At 65.8% G+C, this 17,570-nt stretch overlaps 2 protein-coding genes across 2 annotated transcripts; one reads left to right on the top strand and one right to left on the bottom strand.

Annotated features, from left to right (window-relative positions):
- Positions 1-1,416: 1,416 nt before the first annotated feature.
- Positions 1,417-4,232, bottom strand: KCNJ9 (potassium inwardly rectifying channel subfamily J member 9). Its single transcript, XM_056510989.1, has 2 exons — positions 3,299-4,232; positions 1,417-1,745 (listed from the first exon to the last, which is right to left on the bottom strand). The coding sequence occupies exons 1-2, from the start codon at positions 4,230-4,232 to the stop codon at positions 1,432-1,434; spliced, it is 1,248 nt and encodes a 415-aa protein (XP_056366964.1). The 3' UTR covers positions 1,417-1,431.
- Positions 4,233-8,136: 3,904 nt separating this feature from the next.
- KCNJ10 (potassium inwardly rectifying channel subfamily J member 10) lies at positions 8,137-16,686 on the top strand. Its single transcript, XM_056511001.1, has 2 exons — positions 8,137-8,227; positions 13,829-16,686. Exon 2 carries the CDS (start codon positions 13,829-13,831, stop codon positions 14,966-14,968), a length of 1,140 nt encoding a protein of 379 aa, XP_056366976.1. The 5' UTR covers positions 8,137-8,227; the 3' UTR covers positions 14,969-16,686.
- The last annotated feature ends 884 nt before the right edge of the window (positions 16,687-17,570 follow it).

The raw sequence follows: 17,570 nt of genomic DNA, 5'->3' as shown, positions 1-17,570 counted from the left end.
GGGTGAGGGCGCTCTGCCCGCCCCTGTTTCACCCCAAATTCCTCACTGGACCCTCCGGATTCCACCCCCCGCCCCGCCCCAAATCCAGGGACACCCCAAATCCACAGCCCGCACCCCAAAAGCGGCACCACCATCACATTGGGGGATTTTTATTCTATACACTCAAGTTTTGGTGCCTGCTGGGGCTGGCCAAGGTCGCGTTGCTCTCCCCAGGAATTTTGGGGTCCCCCATCTCCCCACAAACCCCAAAATCCACCACTCGAACCCCAAAACCACCACCGCCATCCTAACGAGGGGGATTTTTTGTATTTACACCCGGATTTTGGTGGCATCACCACAACTCGGGGCTCACCGAGATCCCATTGCTCTCATGGGGGTTTTTGGGGTCCCCTTTGCTCCCCCGCGCCCAGGGACACCCCACAAACCCAAGGACACCCCAAAATCCATCACCACCATCACACCGAGGGGGATTTTTTGTATTTACACCCAGATTTTGGTGGCACCACCACAACTCGGAACTTGTCAAGGTCCTGTTGCTCTCCTGAGAGATTTTGGGGTCCCCTTTGCCCCACAAACTCAGGGACACCCCAAAACCACCACCATCATCACACCGAGGGGGATTTTTGTTACATACACCCAGATTTTGGTGGCATCACCACAACTCGGGGCTCACCGAGATCCCATTGCTCTCACGGGGGATTTTGGGGTCCCCTTTGCTCCCCCGACCCCAGGGACACCCCACAAACCCAGGGACACCCCAAAATCCATCACCACTATCCTAACAAGGGGCATTTTTCGTATTTACACCCAGATTTTAGTGATATCACCGCGACTCGGGGCTGGCTGAGATCCCGTTGCTCTCACGGGGGATTTTGGGGTCCCCTTTGCCCCACAAGCCCAGGGACACCCCAAACCCACCACCACCATCACACCGAGGGGGATTTTTTCGTATTTACAGCCGGATTTCGGCGGCATCAGAGCGACTCGGGGCTGGCTGAAATCCCATTGCTCTCCCCAGGAATTTTGGGGTCCTCATCTCCCCACAGACGCAGGGACACCCCAAAACCCACCACCACCGTTAGAAAGGGGGAGATTTTTCGTATTTACAGCCGGATTTCGGCGGCATCAGAGCGACTCGGGGCTGGCTGAGATCCCATTGCACTCACGGGGGATTTTTGGGGTCCCCTTTTCCCCCCACAAACCCAGGGACACCCCAAACCCACCACCACCATCACACCGAGGGGGATTTTTTCGTATTTACAGCCGGATTTTGGTGGCATCACCGCAACTCGAGACTTGTCAAGGTCCTGTTGCTCTCCTGAGAGATTTTGGGGTCCCCATCTCCCCACAGACCCAGGGACACCCCAAAACCCACCACCACCGTTAGAAAGGGGGGAGATTTTTCGTATTTACAGCCGGATTTCGGCGGCATCACCGCGACTCGGGGCTGGCCAAGGTCCCGTTGCTCTCTCGGGGGGACACCTCGGGGTCGCCCTCGCCCCCCGCCGCCGCCGCCGCCGCCTCGTCCAGGCTGGGGATGGACCAGTACAGGTGGGCGTCGCGGCGGGCGGCGGCGGCCGCGAGCTGGCGGGCGCTGCAGGCGGGGGTGGGCACGGGCACGGTGTGGTGGAAGCCCCCGTAGTCAACCTCGTAAAATCCTTCCTCCAGGCTGAGCAGCGGCGTGAAGCGGTGACCCCACAGCACCTCGTCCGCCAGGTAGGAGCTGCGGGCCTGGCACGTCATCCCTGGGGGGGCACGGGGAACCCCGGAATGGGAGGGGTGAGGGGAACCCCGATACCTGAATCTGGGGGAACCCCAATGCCTGAATCTGGGGGAGCCCCAATGCCTGAATCTGGGGGAGCCCCAATGCCTGAATCTGGGGGCACCCCAATGCCTGAACCTGGGGGCACCCCAATATCTGAATCTGGGGGAGCCCCAATGCCTGAATCTGAGGCACCCCAATATCTGAATCTGGGGGAACCCCAATGCCTGAATCTGGGGGAACCCCAATTCCTGAACCTGGGGGAAGCCCAATACCCGAACCTGGGGGCACCCCAATGCCTGAATCTGGGGGAGCCCCAAATCCTGAATCTCCCTGACCCCACCTCTTCCACCAGGTAGGAGCTGCACACCTGGCAGGTCAATCCTGGGGGCCATGAGGGGATGGGGAGTGAGGGGCACCCCAAAATGTGAAGAGTCCAGGACATGGAACACCCCAAATCTGGTACCTGGGGGTCTGAGCTGTACCTTGGGCATGGGGGGGACCCCAAATCTGGTAGAGGGGGCTGTGAAGCCCCCAGCACCCCCGCGCAGGTGAGGTGTCCCCACTCAGGTGTCCCCATGGAGGTGTCACACCATGTGTCCCCATGGACATTGTCTGTCCCCATGGAGGTGTCCCCACGGAGGTGAGATGTCCCCACGGAGGTGTCCCCAAGGAGACAATCTGTCCCCATGGAGGTGATGGGTCCCAAGATGATGTCCCCATGGAGATGAGATGTCCCCACGGAAATGAAATGTCCCCACGGAGATGAGGTGTCCCCATGGAGATGACACGTCCCATGGAGATGACGTCCCTACGGATGTGTCCCCACAAGGATGGCACGTCCCACAAGATGATGTCCCCATGGATGTGTCCCCAAGGAGACAACGTGTCCCTGTGGAGATGATGGGTCCCAAGAAGATGATGTCCCCATGAAGATGAGATGTCCCCATGAAGATGATGATGTCCCCATGGACGTGTGCCATGAAATGATGTCCCCATGGACGTGTCACCACGGATGTGTCCCATGAAATGATGTCCCCATGAATGTATCCCACAAGTTGACACCCCCATGGATGTGTCCCCATGGACATGTCCCCATGGATGTGTCCCATGAAATGATGTCCCCATGGATGTGTCCCATGGATGTGTCCCCACGGATGTGTCCCATGAAATTATGTCCCCACAGATGTGTCCCCATGGATGTGTCCCCACAGATGTGTCCCCATGGACGTGTCCCCACGGATGTGTCCCATGAAACGATGTCCCCATGGACGTGTCCCCACGCACGTGTCCCCACAGATGTGTCCCCGTGGACGTGTCCCCACGCACGTGTCCCATAAAATGATGTCCCCGTGGACGTGTCCCCACGGACGTGTCCCATGAAATGATGTCCCCGTGGACGTGTCCCATGAAACGATGTCCCCATGGACGTGTCCCCACGGACGTGTCCCATGAAACAATGTCCCCGTGGACGTGTCCCCACGCACGTGTCCCCACAAAGACGCCGCCTCCCCGCGCCGCCCCCGCCCCGCTCACCCGTGGCCTCCACCATGCCCTCGAGGATGACGACGATCTCGAAGTCGTCCCTCTCCAGCTGCCCCCGCGACACGTCCCAGAAGGGGCTGCGCTCGTCGATCTCGTGGCTGATGATGAGCGGCGACACCAGGAAGAGCCGGTCGTCGCCCGTCTCGAAGCCCACGCTCAGGTCGGTCTGGTCCAGCGGGATGAACTCGCCCTCCTGCGTCTGCTTGGACTGGATGAGCTTGGCGCGGATCGAGGCCTCCACGATGTGCGAGTCGCGCAGGTCGCCCACGCGGAACATGAGGCACAGGCGGTCGTCGCGCAGCGACACCACGGCGTGCGAGGAGAACACCAGCGTCTCGGCGCGCTTGTTGGGCTGCGAGATCTTGACGAACATGCAGCCCACCATGAAGGCGTTGACCATGGAGCCCAGGATGGCCTGCAGCAGCAGCAGCACGATGCCCTCGGGGCACGTGTCGGTGATGACGCGGTGCCCGTAGCCGATGGTGGTCTCGGTCTCGATGGAGAACAGGAAGGCGGACACGAAGCCGTTGAGGTTGTTGACGCACGGCGTCCAGCTGTGGTCGCCCAGGTGCTCCAGGTCGCCGCGGCTGTAGGCGATGACCCACCAGATGAGGCCGAAGAAGAGCCAGGTGAGGGCGTAGGCCAGGATGAAGATGAGGAGGCTGAAGCGCCACTTGAGGTCCACCAGGGTGGTGAAGATGTCGGTCAGGTAGCGGTAGGTCTCGCGCACGTTGCCGTGCTGCACGTTGCACTTGCCGTCCTTCTCCACGTAGCGCTGGCGCTTCCGCGGCCCCCCGGCCCCCCCGGCCCCCCACGGGCGGCGCCTGGGGGCGGGGGCGGGCGGGGGAGGGGGCTTGGCCTCGGCGGGGACCCCCGTGGGGACCCCCTCGGGCACCCCGCAGAAGGCGGCGTTGTCCTGAGCCATGGGCGGCTGCGGGGGGACAGCGGGTGAGGACTGGGGGGGACTGGGATGGGGGAATGGGGGGACTGGGATGGGGGGATGGGGGGACTGGGATGGGGGGATGGAACTCCCAAACTGGGGGGATGGAGCCCTCAAACTGGGGGGATGGAGCCCTCAAACTGGGGGAACTGGGATGGGGGGATGGAGCCCCCAAACTGGGGGGATGGAGCCCTCAAACTGGGGGGACTGGGATGGGGAAATGGGGGGACTGGGATGGGGGAATGGGGGGACTGGGATGGGGGGATGGAGCCCCCAAACTGGGGGGATGGAGCCCTCAAACTGGGGGGATGGAGCCCTCAAACTGGGGGGACTGGGATGGGGGGAAGGAACTCCCAAACTGGGGGGACGGAACTCCCAAACTGGGGGGACAGCGGGTGAGGACTGGGGGAACTGGGATGGGGGAATGGGGGGACTGGGATGGGGGATGGAACCCCCAAACTGGGGGGAAGGAACTCCCAAACTGGGGGGATGGAACCCTCAAACTGGGGGAACTGGAATGGGGGAATGGGGGAACTGGGATGGGGGATGGAACCCCCAAACTGGGGGAACTGGGATGGGGGAATGGAGCCCCCAAACTGGGGGGACTGGGATGGGGAGAGTGGGAATACGGTGTTCTCGGACTGGGAGAACTGGGATGGGGAGAGTGGGGGAACTGGGATGGGGGAATGGAACCCCTAAACTGGGGGGACTGGGATGGGGGGAGTGAGAGGATGGAGCCTCCAAACTGGGGAGACTGGGATAGCAGCAATGGTGTCATCAACTCCCCAGTCTGGGGAACTGGGAAGAGAGGGATACCCAAACTGGGGGGACTGGGAGGACTGGGATGGCGGGAATGGTGTCATCACCTCCTCAAACTGGGGGGACTGGGGAGGGCGTGATCACCCCACACTGGGGGGACTGGGAGGACTGGGAACACGCACACACACACACACACACGCGTGTGCGCGGGTCACACGCGCACGTGCACGCGCAGCCAGGTCACGCGCATCCCCCCTCCCCCCTCCCCATCCCTTACACACGCGTGTGCCCCGTGGGTGGTGGGGGAGGGGAAAGGGGGGGGGGGGTCCCTGTGACACCACCCCCATCCCCCATCCCCCATCCCGGGGGGGCCCAGCCGGATCTGGGGGCTCCCCCCGCGACCCTCCCCCCCCCCTCCCAAATTCCCCAATTCCGGGGGGCTCCCCCCGCCCCTCCCCCACCCCGGGGGGCTCCCCCCGCCCCTCTCACCGCGGCTGCCGCAGCCCCGCTCGCTCCGCGATCTCCGGCCCCCCCCCGCCCCCCCCCCCCGCCCCGTTCCCCGGCAACGCGGATAAAAATACCGGGAGCCCCCGCCCCCCCCGGCGCCCCCCCCGCCGCACGGACAACTGGCCCGGGGGTGGCCAGCGCTAGCCCAGCCCCCCCCCGCGGCATCGGGTCCGCCCCCATCCCCCTAAATTAGCGACCCCCCCCCTCCCTACCTCATTAGCCCGCGGGGGATTCTCATTAGCCCAGCCCCTCCCCCTCCCCGCTCACGCCCCCTCATCACTAGCCCAGGGGTCTCCTTCATTAGCCCAGCCACCCCTGCACTAGCCCAGGGCTGCCGTTCGCTAGCCCAGCTCCCCCCTGCTCAGCCCCCTCCCCCATAATTAGCCCGGGGGTGCCCGTCATTAGCCCAGCCCCCTCCCCGGCTCGGCCCCTCCCCCTGCCCCGTCACTAGCCCCGGGGTGGCCATCACTAGCCCAGCCCCCCTACACCATTCGCTCCGGGGTAGCCGTCATTAGCCCAGCACCCCGATCATTAGCCCACGACTCTCCGGCACTAGCCCAGACCCCTCATCACTAGCCCAGGGCTCCCCGTCATTAGCCCAGCCCCGCCCCCCACTAGCCCAGACCCCCTCATCACTAGCCCAGGGCTCCCCCAACACTAGCCAAGCCCCACCCCCCACTAGCCCAGACCCCCTCATCACTAGCCCAGGGCTCCCCGTCACTAGCCAAGCCCCGCCCCCCACTAGCCCAGACCCCCTCATCACTAGCCCAGGGCTCCCCGTCATTAGCCCAGCCGCCTTTACTAGCCCACCTCCCCCATTGCTAGCCCAGGCCCCTCCCCATTAGCCAAGCCCCGCCCCCCACTAGCCCAGGGCCCCTCATCACTAGCCCAAGGTCCCCCTCAATTGCCCAGCCCCCCTCCCCCCTCAGTAGCCCTGACCGGCCCCGCCCCCCCCCCCGGTAGCCACGGCCCCGCGGTCACTCGCCCCCCCTGCCCCCTCCCCCGGGCGGACAAAGGATCTTTGTGACTCCGGGCGGGGACGTGGGGCTGGACGGACAGACGGACACACGGACAGACGGACACACGGACACACGGACACTCGGACACACGGACACACGGACACACGGACACACTGACACACTGACACAGGGACACACGGACACTCGGACACACGGACAGACGGACACACGGACACTCGGACACACGGACACACGGACACACGGACACAGGGACACAGGGACACACGGACACTCGGACACACGGACAGACGGACACTCGGACACACGGACACAGGGACACAGGGACACTCGGACACACGGACACACGGACACACTGACACACGGACACTCGGACACACGGACAGACGGACAGACGGACACACGGACACAGGGACACACGGACACACGGACAGACGGACACTCGGACACTCGGACACTCGGACACACGGACGCTGACCAGCCACCCACGGACACACGGACACACTGAGCAGCCACACACGGACACACGGACACACTGACCCATGGACACACGGACACACTGAGCAGCCTCCCACGGACACTCGGACCCCAAAACCCGCAGTCCCACACCCCACAGACCCCACCCCACGATCCTCAGACCCCACGGCCACAGGACCACGGCCCCGCCCCCCACTGACGCCACGATCCCATGGACACGCGACCCACGGACACCACAGATCCACGCGCCCCACAGCCCCCAGGCCCCACGGACCCCAAACCCACAGTCCCCAGGCCCACGGACCCCAAACCCAGAGTCTCGAGGCCCCACGAACCCCGAACCAACAGCCCCAGACCCACGGACCCCAAACCCACAGTCTCGAGGCCCCACGGACCCCAAACCCACAGCCACCAGACCCACGGACCCCGAACCCACAGTCCCCAGATCCACGAATCCCAAACCCACAGTCTCGAGGCCCCACGGACCCCGAACCCACAGCCCCCAGACCCACGGACCCCGAACCCACAGTCTCGAGGCCCCACGGACCCCGAACCCACAGCCCCCAGACCCACGGACCCGGAACCCACAGTCTCGAGGCCCCACGAACCCCGAACCCACAGCCCCTCACCCCGCAGCCCCGCGACCCCTCAGTGCCACCCACGCGTGGGGTGGGGGGGGGTCTGCGCACACGCGTGACCCCGCACGAGGATGCTCCGGGCGGCGATGAGGAGGGGTCACACCCCCGGGACCCCCGGTTCTCGGGTGGGGGCTGCCACTACCGAGGGGACCCTGGGGCGGGGGGGAACCCTGGGTGACCCTGGCTGGGACCCCCCCCACGGTCACGGTGTGGCCACAGGGACCCCCCGGTGCCCCCGGCGGGACCCCGAGCGCCGGTGCCATCCCCGGGACCCCCCTCACAGGTGCCGCCGCCCGGGGGACCCGCTGTCCCCTTTGGGGGTCTCCATGCCCGGACCCGCCCCCCCCCCCTCCCCATTTCCCCCGGGACCCCCGTGGCGGTGCCGGTCCCCACCCCCCCCGCCCCCCCCGTGCCCGGTAACGTGACCCGGTGCCGGCCGGCTCCTTTTCCACCCCATTAACCCCCGGCCCGCCCCCGGCGGCTCCTCCCAGCCCCGGGGCCCCCCCCGGTTCCGCGGGGGGGTGGGGGGTGCCTGTCCCGCCGCCGCGGCCCCGCCGAGCCATAAAGCCCATGGGGAGCCGGCCGGGCTGAGCACGGCGGGACCCGCGACCCCCCCAGCAAGGTAAGGGCGGCCGGGGGGGGTCCCCGGGGGTCCCCCGTCCCCTCCCGGGGGGGTCTCGAGGGCTGTGACGCTGCAGAGGGGAGCCCCGGTGCCGCCTGGTGCCCCCCACGGCGGTGGCACTGCCCCCACGTTGTCCCCACGCCGGTGCCGCCGTCACCCCACAACCCCGTGGCTCCGTGAGGCCGCGTCCCCCGTGCCCCCCATCCCTGCGTCCCCAAATCCTCGTGTCCCCAAATCCCGGTGCCCCACATTCCCACATCCTCATTGCTCCGTGTCCCCATGTCCCGATGTCCCCGTGTCACGTACCACCACGTCCCCGTGTCCCCGTGTCCCCACATATCCCAGTGTCCCCACGTCCCCACGTCCCCATTCCCGTGTCCCCATATCCTCAGATGCCGTGTCCCTCTCCCGTGTCCCCAACACCCTGTGCCCATGTCACATATCCGATGTCCCCAAGGCCCTTGTCTCCATATCCCATGTCCCTGTGTCCCCTGTGCCCCACATCCCCATCCCATGTCCCCATGTCACATATCCAATGTCCCCAAGGCCCCTGTCTCTATATCCCATGTCCCCGTGTCCCCTGTGCCCCATCCCTGTGTCCCCTGTGCCCCATCCCTGTGTCCCCTGTGCCCCACATCCCCATCCCATGTCCCCCATCCCATATCCCCAGGTCCTGTGTCCCCAAGGCCTCTGTCCCTTTATCCCCATGTCCCCTCACCCCAATGCCCCCCTGTCCCCCTGTCCTGCTGTCCCCCTGTCCTGCTGTCCCCATCCCCCTGTTCCCATTCCTGTGGGTTCTCCCCTCTCCCGGTGCAGGGACCTGTGGATGAGGGGAGGGGGGGCACACACAGCACCCCCAGGTCCCCCTGTTGTTGTCCCCCAGCCCTGGCTGGGATGGACCCTCCCCCAGCTGCACTGGGATGTGGGTTCTGGAATTTGGGTTATCCCAGGTGTGGTTTATCCCAGGTGTGGTTTATCCCAGGTGTGAGTTATCCCGGGTGTGGGTTATCCCAGGTGTGGGTTATCCCGGGTGTGGGTTATCCCAGAATTTGGGTTATCCCAGAATTTGGGTTATCCAGGTGTGCGTTATCCTGGGCATGAGTTATCCTGGACGTGAACTCTCTGCATGTGGGTTCTCCTGGGATGTGGTTTATCCCAGGTGTGGTTTATCCCAGGTGTGGTTTATCCCAGGTGTGGTTTATCCCAGCTGTGGGTTATGCCAGGTGTGGTTTGTCCCAGGTTTGGTTTATCCCAGGTCTGGTTTATCCCAGGTGTGGTTTATTCCATGTGTGGTTTATCCCAGCTGTGGTTTATCCCAGCTGTGGGTTGTCCCAGGTTTGGTTTATCCCAGGTGTGGGTTATCTCAAAATTTGGTTTATCCCAGGTGTGGTTTATTCCATGCGTGTTATGCCAGGTGTGAATTATCCCAGGTATGAATTATTCCAGGTATAAATTATCCCAGGTTCTCCCAGGTCTGGGTTCTCCCAGGTTTGGATTATCCCAGGTATGAATTATTCCTGGTATAAATTATCCCAGGTCTGGATTATCCCAGGTGTGGATTATCCCAGGTCTGGGTTATCCCAGGTCTGGGTTATCCCAGGTGTGGGTTATCCCAGGTGTGGTTTATTCCAGGTGTGGATTATCCCAGGTGTGGGTTATCCCAGGTGTGGATTATCCCATCCTGGACCCCCACCCTGACCGTGGCTGTGGTGGGCAGGGGACACCCCCAGGACCCCCAGTGGGGCCATGGGGGGGACAGGGACACACAGCGGGGGCAGGGCAGGGTCTGGGACCCCCAGGGTGGCACTGACAGTGACAGGGACCCCTGGGACCCCCGTGGTGGCATTGCAGTGACACAGGAGCCACAGGACCCCCATGGTGGCACTGGCAGTGACAGGGACCCCTGGGACCCCCGTGGTGGCATTGCAGTGACAGGGAACCCCTGGGGCCCCCATGGTGACCGTGACAGTGACAGGGGACCTCTGGGACCCCCGTGGTGGCATTGCAGTGACAGGGAACCCCTGGGGCCCCCATGGTGACCGTGACAGTGACAGGGGACCTCTGAGCCCCACACTGGGAGGTGCTGGGGGTCCCTGTGCCCCCCGTGGGGACCGTGGCAGTGTCAGGGGACCCCTGTGGTGACAGTGACAGCGATGATCGGGGTCCCTGTGTCCCTTTGGTGGCCGTGTTAGTGACAATGGGGGTCCCTGTGTCCCCCGCGGGGACCGTGGCAGTGTCAGGGGACCCCTGTGGTGACAGTGACAGTAACGATCGGGGTCCCTGTGAGCCCCGGTGACAGTGACAGTAATGACGAGGGTCCCTGTGACCCCCCCCCGGTGACAGTGACAGTAATGACGAGGGTCCCTCGGTGGCCATGGCAGCGCCAGTGGGGTCTCTGTGCCACTCTTGGTGGCCCTGGCGGTGTCGGGGGAGGGCACCGGGGCCCTTATGATGGCGGTGACAGTGGGGTCCCCGTGTCCCGCAGTGACAGTGGGGTCCCCGAGCCCCCCTCGGTGACAGTGGGGTCCCCGTGTCCCGCAGTGACAGTGGGGTCCCCGAGTCCCCCGCAGTGACAGTGGGGTCCCTGTGTCCCTCAGTGACAGTGGGGTCCCCGTGTCCCACAGTGACAGTGGGGTCCCCGTGTCCCCCTAGGTGACAATGTCGGTGACAGTGGGGTCCCCGAGCCCCCCTCGGTGACAGTGGGGTCCCCGTGTCCCCCAAGGCTACAGCGGGGTCCCCGTGTCCCGTGTCCCTCAGTGACAGTGGGGTCCCTGTTTCCCCTCAGTGACAGTGGGGTCCCCGTGTCCCCTCAGTGACAGTGGGGTCCCCGAGTCCCCGTGTCCCCGTGTCCCCTCAGTGACAGTGGGGTCCCAGAGCCCCCCTCAGTGACAGTGGGGTCCCCGAGTCCCCGTGTCCCCGTGTCCCCTCAGTGACAGTGGGGTCCCCGAGTCCTCCTCAGTGACAGTGGGGTCCCCGAGTCCCCGTGTCCCCGTGTCCCCTCAGTGACAGTGGGGTCCCAGAGCCCCCCTCAGTGACAGTGGGGTCCCCGAGTCCCCGTGTCCCCCTGTCCCCGCAGTGACAGTGGGGTCCCCGTGTCCCCGCAGTGACAGTGGGGTCCCCGTGTCCCCGTGTCCCTCAATGACAGTGGGGTCCCCGAGCCCCCCGCAGTGACAGCAGGGTCCCCGTGTCCCTCAGTGACAGTGGGGTCCCCGTGTCCCGCAGTGACAGTGGGGTCCCCAGAGCCCCCCTCAGTGACAGTGGGGTCCCCGAGTCCCCGTGTCCCCGTGTCCCTCAATGACAGTGGGGTCCCCGTGTCCCCTCAGTGACAGTGGGGTCCCCGAGTCCCCGTGTCCCCGCAGTGACAGCAGGGTCCCCGTGTCCCCTCAGTGACAGTGGGGTCCCCGAGCCCCCCGCAGTGACAGCAGGGTCCCCGTGTCCCCGTGTCCCCGCGCCGGCCCTGGCGGTGTCGCGGGCCCCCCGGGACCCCCGCGCTGGCGGCGTTGGGCGCGCGGGGCTCTGCATCTTAACGAGGGCTCCGTCAAAGCGCCTTTGTCCCCCCGCCAGCCCCATTGAAACCTCGGCTCCGGCCGCACAATGGCCCCACTGTCCCTGTCCCCGTCCCTGTCCCCCCCCGCGCCACCGCCACCCCACCGCCACCCCCCTCTCCGCCCGCGCCGCGCCCACCCCGCGCCCCCCTCCTCAGACTGGGGACCCCTCCGCGGGGCTGGGGGGGTCGGTGCCCCCCCCTCAAATCCCAGTCACCCCAGTTGGGAGCAGCCCCGCGCCCCAGTTTGGGGGCGGCGGGGCGGGGGGGGCGCGGCTGGCGGGGTGCCCGGTCACGCCTGGCACCGCCGTGCCGTGGGAACCGTGCCCGCGCCGCCGGTGCCAGAGGGACGCGGGGAACCGGGACGGGTCCCTGGGGCCCCCCCCGGCCTGCCCGGACCCCCCATGCAGGGCCGGGCCTCTGCGGTGACCCCCAAAGTGACCAGAACCCCCCGAGGGGAAACTGAGGCGCGCAGGGGGGTGCGGGGGGTTAATGGGTAACCGGGTGCGCCGCGGGCACCGGGAACAAGCTGCGGCTTGTCCCGAACCGTGTCCGGCCACCGGAGCGCGGCCGGGGGGCACGAGCGGCACGCGGGGCCCTCGGAGGGGGCGGGGACCCCAAAAATGAGGCGGGGGGGGGGGGGGGGGGGGATGGGGAGACTGAAAAAGGGGGGGTGGGAGCAGAAAGAGGGGGGCAGGGGGCAGGGCTCCAAAAAAAGGGGTCGGGACAGCCCAAAATGGGGCAGGGGAGCTCGGGCTGTGCGGGGGACGCGGTGACTTTGGGGACACGGGGGGCTCTGGGGACACGGGGGGCTCTGGGGACACGGGGGCACAGGGACTTCAGGGACATTGGAGGCCCTGGGCTCCTCCAAGAACTTGAGGACACGGTGTGGCTCTGGGGACACCCGGTGGCTCTGGGGACACCCGGTGGCTTTGGGGACACTCAGTGGCTCTGGGGACATTCAGTGGCTCTGGGGACACCCGGTGGCTCTGGGGACATTCAGTGGCTCTGGGGACACCCGGTGGCTTTGGAGACATCCGGTGGCTTTGGGGACACTCAGTGGCTTTGGGGACACGGTGTGGCTCTGGGGACATTCAGTGGCTCTGGGGACACTCAGTGGCTCTGGGGACACCCGGTGGCTCTGTGGGGACACGGTGACTTTGGGGACACCCGGTGGCTCTGGGGACACCCGGTGTCTCTGTGGGGACACGGTGGCTCCAAGGACCCCAACAGCCCATGTGGGACAGCACAGCTCCGTGTCCCCTCTTTGGGGACAGCCATGTCCCCTCTGTCCCGGTGCCCCCGTCCCTTCCAGGACCTTCCTGACACGGGGACACGGCGCAGCCAGGCCGGTGGCAGTGCCACCCGTGCCACCCGTGTCCCCCAGCTTTGTCACCGGGCTCCAAGGAGACCCCCCGTGGTGGCAGCACCTCTCGGTGTCCCCAGTGTCCCCGTGTCCCCGGCACGCTGCCCTTCCGCGGCGGAAACGGTGGCGGGGCCAGGGGCTGGCGGGGGCTGAAAGGGCCTTTTCTGGGATGGGGACACGGGACACGGGACACGGGGACACCGGGGAGGCGCCTGGCGCTGCCCCGGGCCATTTGTCCCTGTCACCTCCCATTCATCCCCTTCCTCTTCCTCCCGGACGCCCGGGACACTTCCAGGGGCACCGGAGCTGCCGGGGGACACGGGGGACAGGGGGGACACGGGGGGACACGGGGGACACGGGAGGGACACGGGCACGGGGGGACACGGGGGAGGGATGGAGGGATATCGGGATGGACAGAGGGATGGACAGAAGGAAATGGGGATGGGCAGAGGGATACAGAGATGGACAAACAGGTACAGGATGGACAGAGGGATGGACAGAGAGGTGGACGTGTCCTGCAGATGACATCCTGCCCTTGTCCCTCAGCCATCCCTCACCTGTCCCTGTAGAGGACACCCTTCAGCTGTCCCTCACCTGTCCCTGCAGGTGACATCTCTTACCTGTCCCTCACCTGTCCCACTGCCCGCAGATGAATCTCTCACCTGTCCCTCACCTGTCCCACTGCCCGCAGATGACCTCCTCCACCAAGGTGTACTACAGCCAGACCACGCAGACCGACAGCCGCCCGCTGATGGGGCCGGGGCTGCGGCGGCGCCGGGTGCTGACCAAGGACGGCCGCAGCAACGTGCGCATGGAGCACATCTCGGACAAGCGCTTCCTGTACCTCAAGGACCTGTGGACCACCTTCATCGACCTGCAGTGGCGCTACAAGCTGCTGCTCTTCTCCGCCACCTTCGCCGGCACCTGGTTCGCCTTCGGCGTGGTCTGGTACCTGGTGGCGGCGGCGCACGGCGACCTGCTGGAGTTCGAGCCGCCCGCCAACCACACGCCGTGCGTGATGCAGGTGCACACGCTGACCGGCGCCTTCCTCTTCTCCCTGGAGTCGCAGACCACCATCGGCTACGGCTTCCGCTACATCAGCGAGGAGTGCCCGCTGGCCATCGTGCTGCTCATCACCCAGCTGGTGCTCACCACCATCCTGGAGATCTTCATCACCGGCACCTTCCTGGCCAAGATCGCGCGGCCCAAGAAGCGCGCCGAGACCATCAAGTTCAGCCAGAACGCGGTGGTGGCGCAGCACGACGGCAAGACCTGCCTGATGATCCGCGTGGCCAACATGAGGAAGAGCCTCCTGATCGGCTGCCAGGTCACGGGCAAGCTGCTGCAGACGCACCTGACCAAGGAGGGCGAGAGCGTGCGGCTCAACCAGCTCAACGTGGACTTCCAGGTGGACACGTCCTCGGACAGCCCCTTCCTCATCCTGCCGCTGACCTTCTACCACGTGGTGGACGAGGCCAGCCCGCTGCGGGACGTGTCGCTGCGCTCGGGCGACGGCGACTTCGAGCTGGTGGTGATCCTGAGCGGCACCGTGGAGTCGACCAGCGCCACGTGCCAGGTGCGCACGTCCTACCTGCCCGAGGAGATCCTGTGGGGCTACGAGTTCACGCCGGCCATCTCGCTGTCGGCCAGCGGCAAGTACGTGGCGGATTTCAGCCTCTTCGACCGCGTGGTGAAGGTGGCGGCGCCCCGCTGCCACCGCGAGCCCGCGCGGTTCGGGGACCCCGAGAAGGTGAAGCTGGAGGAGTCGCTGCGGGAGGCGGAGCGCGACGGGGAGGGGGCCCCGCTCAGCGTCCGCATCAGCAACGTCTGAGGGGGGACGCGGAGGGGACATCGGCACCGGGGGGCACCGCGGGGAGGGGTGGCACCGCGGAGAGGGGTGGCACCGTGGTGACGGGTGGCACTGTGGTGACGGGTGGCACTGTGGTGACGGGTGGCACCGGTGCCCAGGTGGCACCGGAGCAACGGGGTGGTGGAGGATGCTGGAGGTGTCACCAGCCCTGGAGGTGTCACCGTCCCTGGAGGTGTGTCACCATCCTTGGGGGTGTCACCGTCCCTGGGGGTGTCACCATCCTTGGGGGTGTCACCGTCCCTGGGGGTGTCACCAGCCCTGGGGGTGTCACTATCCCTGGAGGTGCAGCCATCCCTGGAGGTGTCACTGGGTTCAAAGGGACACAAACATCTGGAGGTGTCACTAGCCCTGGAGGTGTCACCGTCCCTGGAGGTGTCACCAGCCCTGGGGGTGTCATCAACCCTGGAGATGTCACCATCCTTGGGGGTGTCACCGTCCCTGGAGGTGTCACCATCCTTGGAGGCGCCATCAGCCCTGGAGGTGTCACCATCCCTGGAGGTGTCACTAGCCCTGGAGGTGTCACCAGCCCTGGGGGTGTCACTAGCCCTGGAGGTGTCACCAGCCCTGGGGGTGTCACCATCCTTGGGGGGTGTCACCAGCCCTGGGGGTGTCACCAGCCCTGGAGGTGTCACCATCCTTGGAGGCGCCATCAGCCCTGGAGGTGTCACCATCCCTGGAGGTGTCACTAGCCCTGGAGGTGTCACCAGCCCTGGGGGTGTCACCATCCTTGGGGGGTGTCACCAGCCCTGGGGGTGTCACCAGCCCTGGGGGTGTCACCATCCTTGGAGGTGTTGCCAGCCCTGGAGGTGTCACCAGCCCCAAAGGGACACCAGTATCTGGAGGATGCTGGAGGTGTCACCATGTCTGAAGGTGTCACAGGGTTCAAGGGGCCACCAACATCTGGATATGCCACCAAACCTGAAGGTGTCACCAGCTCCAAAGGGACACCAGCAACTGGAGGTGTCACCTGGTTCAAGGGGACACCAACATCTGGAGGTGCCACCAGCCCTGGAGGTGTCACCAATGCTTGGAGATGTCACCAGTCTCAGACTGTCACCAGCCCTGGAGGTGCCACCAGCCTCAGAGTGTCACCAAGTCCGGAGGTGTTGCCAAGTTTGGAGTTTTCACCGGTTTCAATGGGACACCAGTGTCTGGAGGTGTCACCAGCCCAAAAGTGTCACCAACACCTGGAGTGCCACCAGCCCTGGAACTGCCACCAGCACCAAGGGGACACCAAGGCCTGAAGGTGTCACCAACCCCTGGAAGTGTCACCAAGTCTGGAGGTGGCACAAAGCCCTGAGGTGCCACCAGCCCCAGAGTGTCACCAATGCCTGGAAGTGCCACCAGCCCTGGAGATGCCACCAACCCCAAGGGGACATCAGTGTCTGAAGAAGCCACCAGACCCCAAGTGTCACCGGTGCTGAGGTGCCACCAGCCCTGGTGGTGTCACCAGTTACTTGGAGGTGTCACCAGCATCTGGAGGTGCCACCAGCCCGGAGGTGACATCAGCCCTGAGGTGACACCAGTCCCAAGATGCCACCAATGTTTGGAAGTGTCACCAACATCTGGAAGTGCCACCAACCCCAAAGTGCCACCAACCCCTGGAGGTGACACCAGCCTCAAGGTGCCACCAGTGCCTGAAAGTGTCACCTCTCCCTGGAGGTGCCACCAGTCCCAAAGTGCCACCAACACCTGCAAGTGCCACGAGCCCCAAGATGGCACCAGCCCCTGGAGGTGACACCAATCCCTGGTGTCCCAAAGTGCCACCAACCCCTGGAGGTGCCACCTCCCCAAAAGTGTCACTGTCCCCTGGAAGTGCCACCACCCCAGAAGTGTCACCGTCCCCCGGAGGTGCCACCTCCCCAAAAGTGTCACCGTCCCCCAGAGGTGCCACCAGTCCCCAGGGGCCGCTGCTGCCCCCTCCCCCCCCCCAGCGCTGGAGCCCCCCCCGTCCCCTCCCCCCACCCCGGGCAGTGTCGCGGGGTCCCCCCGGGGTGTCACCGATAATCGGCCGCCGTGTCCCCTCCCCCCCCCGGGCCGGGGTCCCCTCCCCCCGCCCGCTGCTGCTGCTTAACGTAGACCCCGCAATTAACGCGGCCCCCCCGCGCCGGGGCAATTAGTGCCACTAATTAAAGGTGTCAATAATGAGGAAGGAGCGGGACCCCCCCCGGGACCCCCCCAAAACCGCCCCTCCCCCCCCTCGGGGGGGGCCGAGCTCGGTTTGGGGGCGGGGGGGGAGGGGCAGGAGTTCAATAAAGGTGACGTCGATGGTGGGGGGTGTCCCCAGTGTCCCAAACGTCCCCCCAGGGGTTCCCCAGTGACCCCCAGGGTCCCCCTAAACCTCTCCCCGTGTCCCCACGGTGTCCCCCGATGTCTCCTCAGCCCCCAGGGGCACCCCCGATGTCCCCGGGGGTCCCAAATACCCCCCCCAAAGGGTCCCCCAGTGTCACCAGGGATCCTCCAGTGTCCCCCAGATGTCCCCAGGGACTCCACACTGTCCCCCCAATGTCCCCAAAGATTCTCCAGTGCCCCCAAGGACCCCACAATGTCCCCTCAGTGTCCC

This window comes from Oenanthe melanoleuca, chromosome 25, assembly GCF_029582105.1.
Source record: "Oenanthe melanoleuca isolate GR-GAL-2019-014 chromosome 25, OMel1.0, whole genome shotgun sequence".
NCBI classification, from domain to species: Eukaryota; Metazoa; Chordata; class Aves; order Passeriformes; family Muscicapidae; genus Oenanthe; species Oenanthe melanoleuca.
This window is presented reverse-complemented; position numbering and strand designations above follow the sequence as displayed.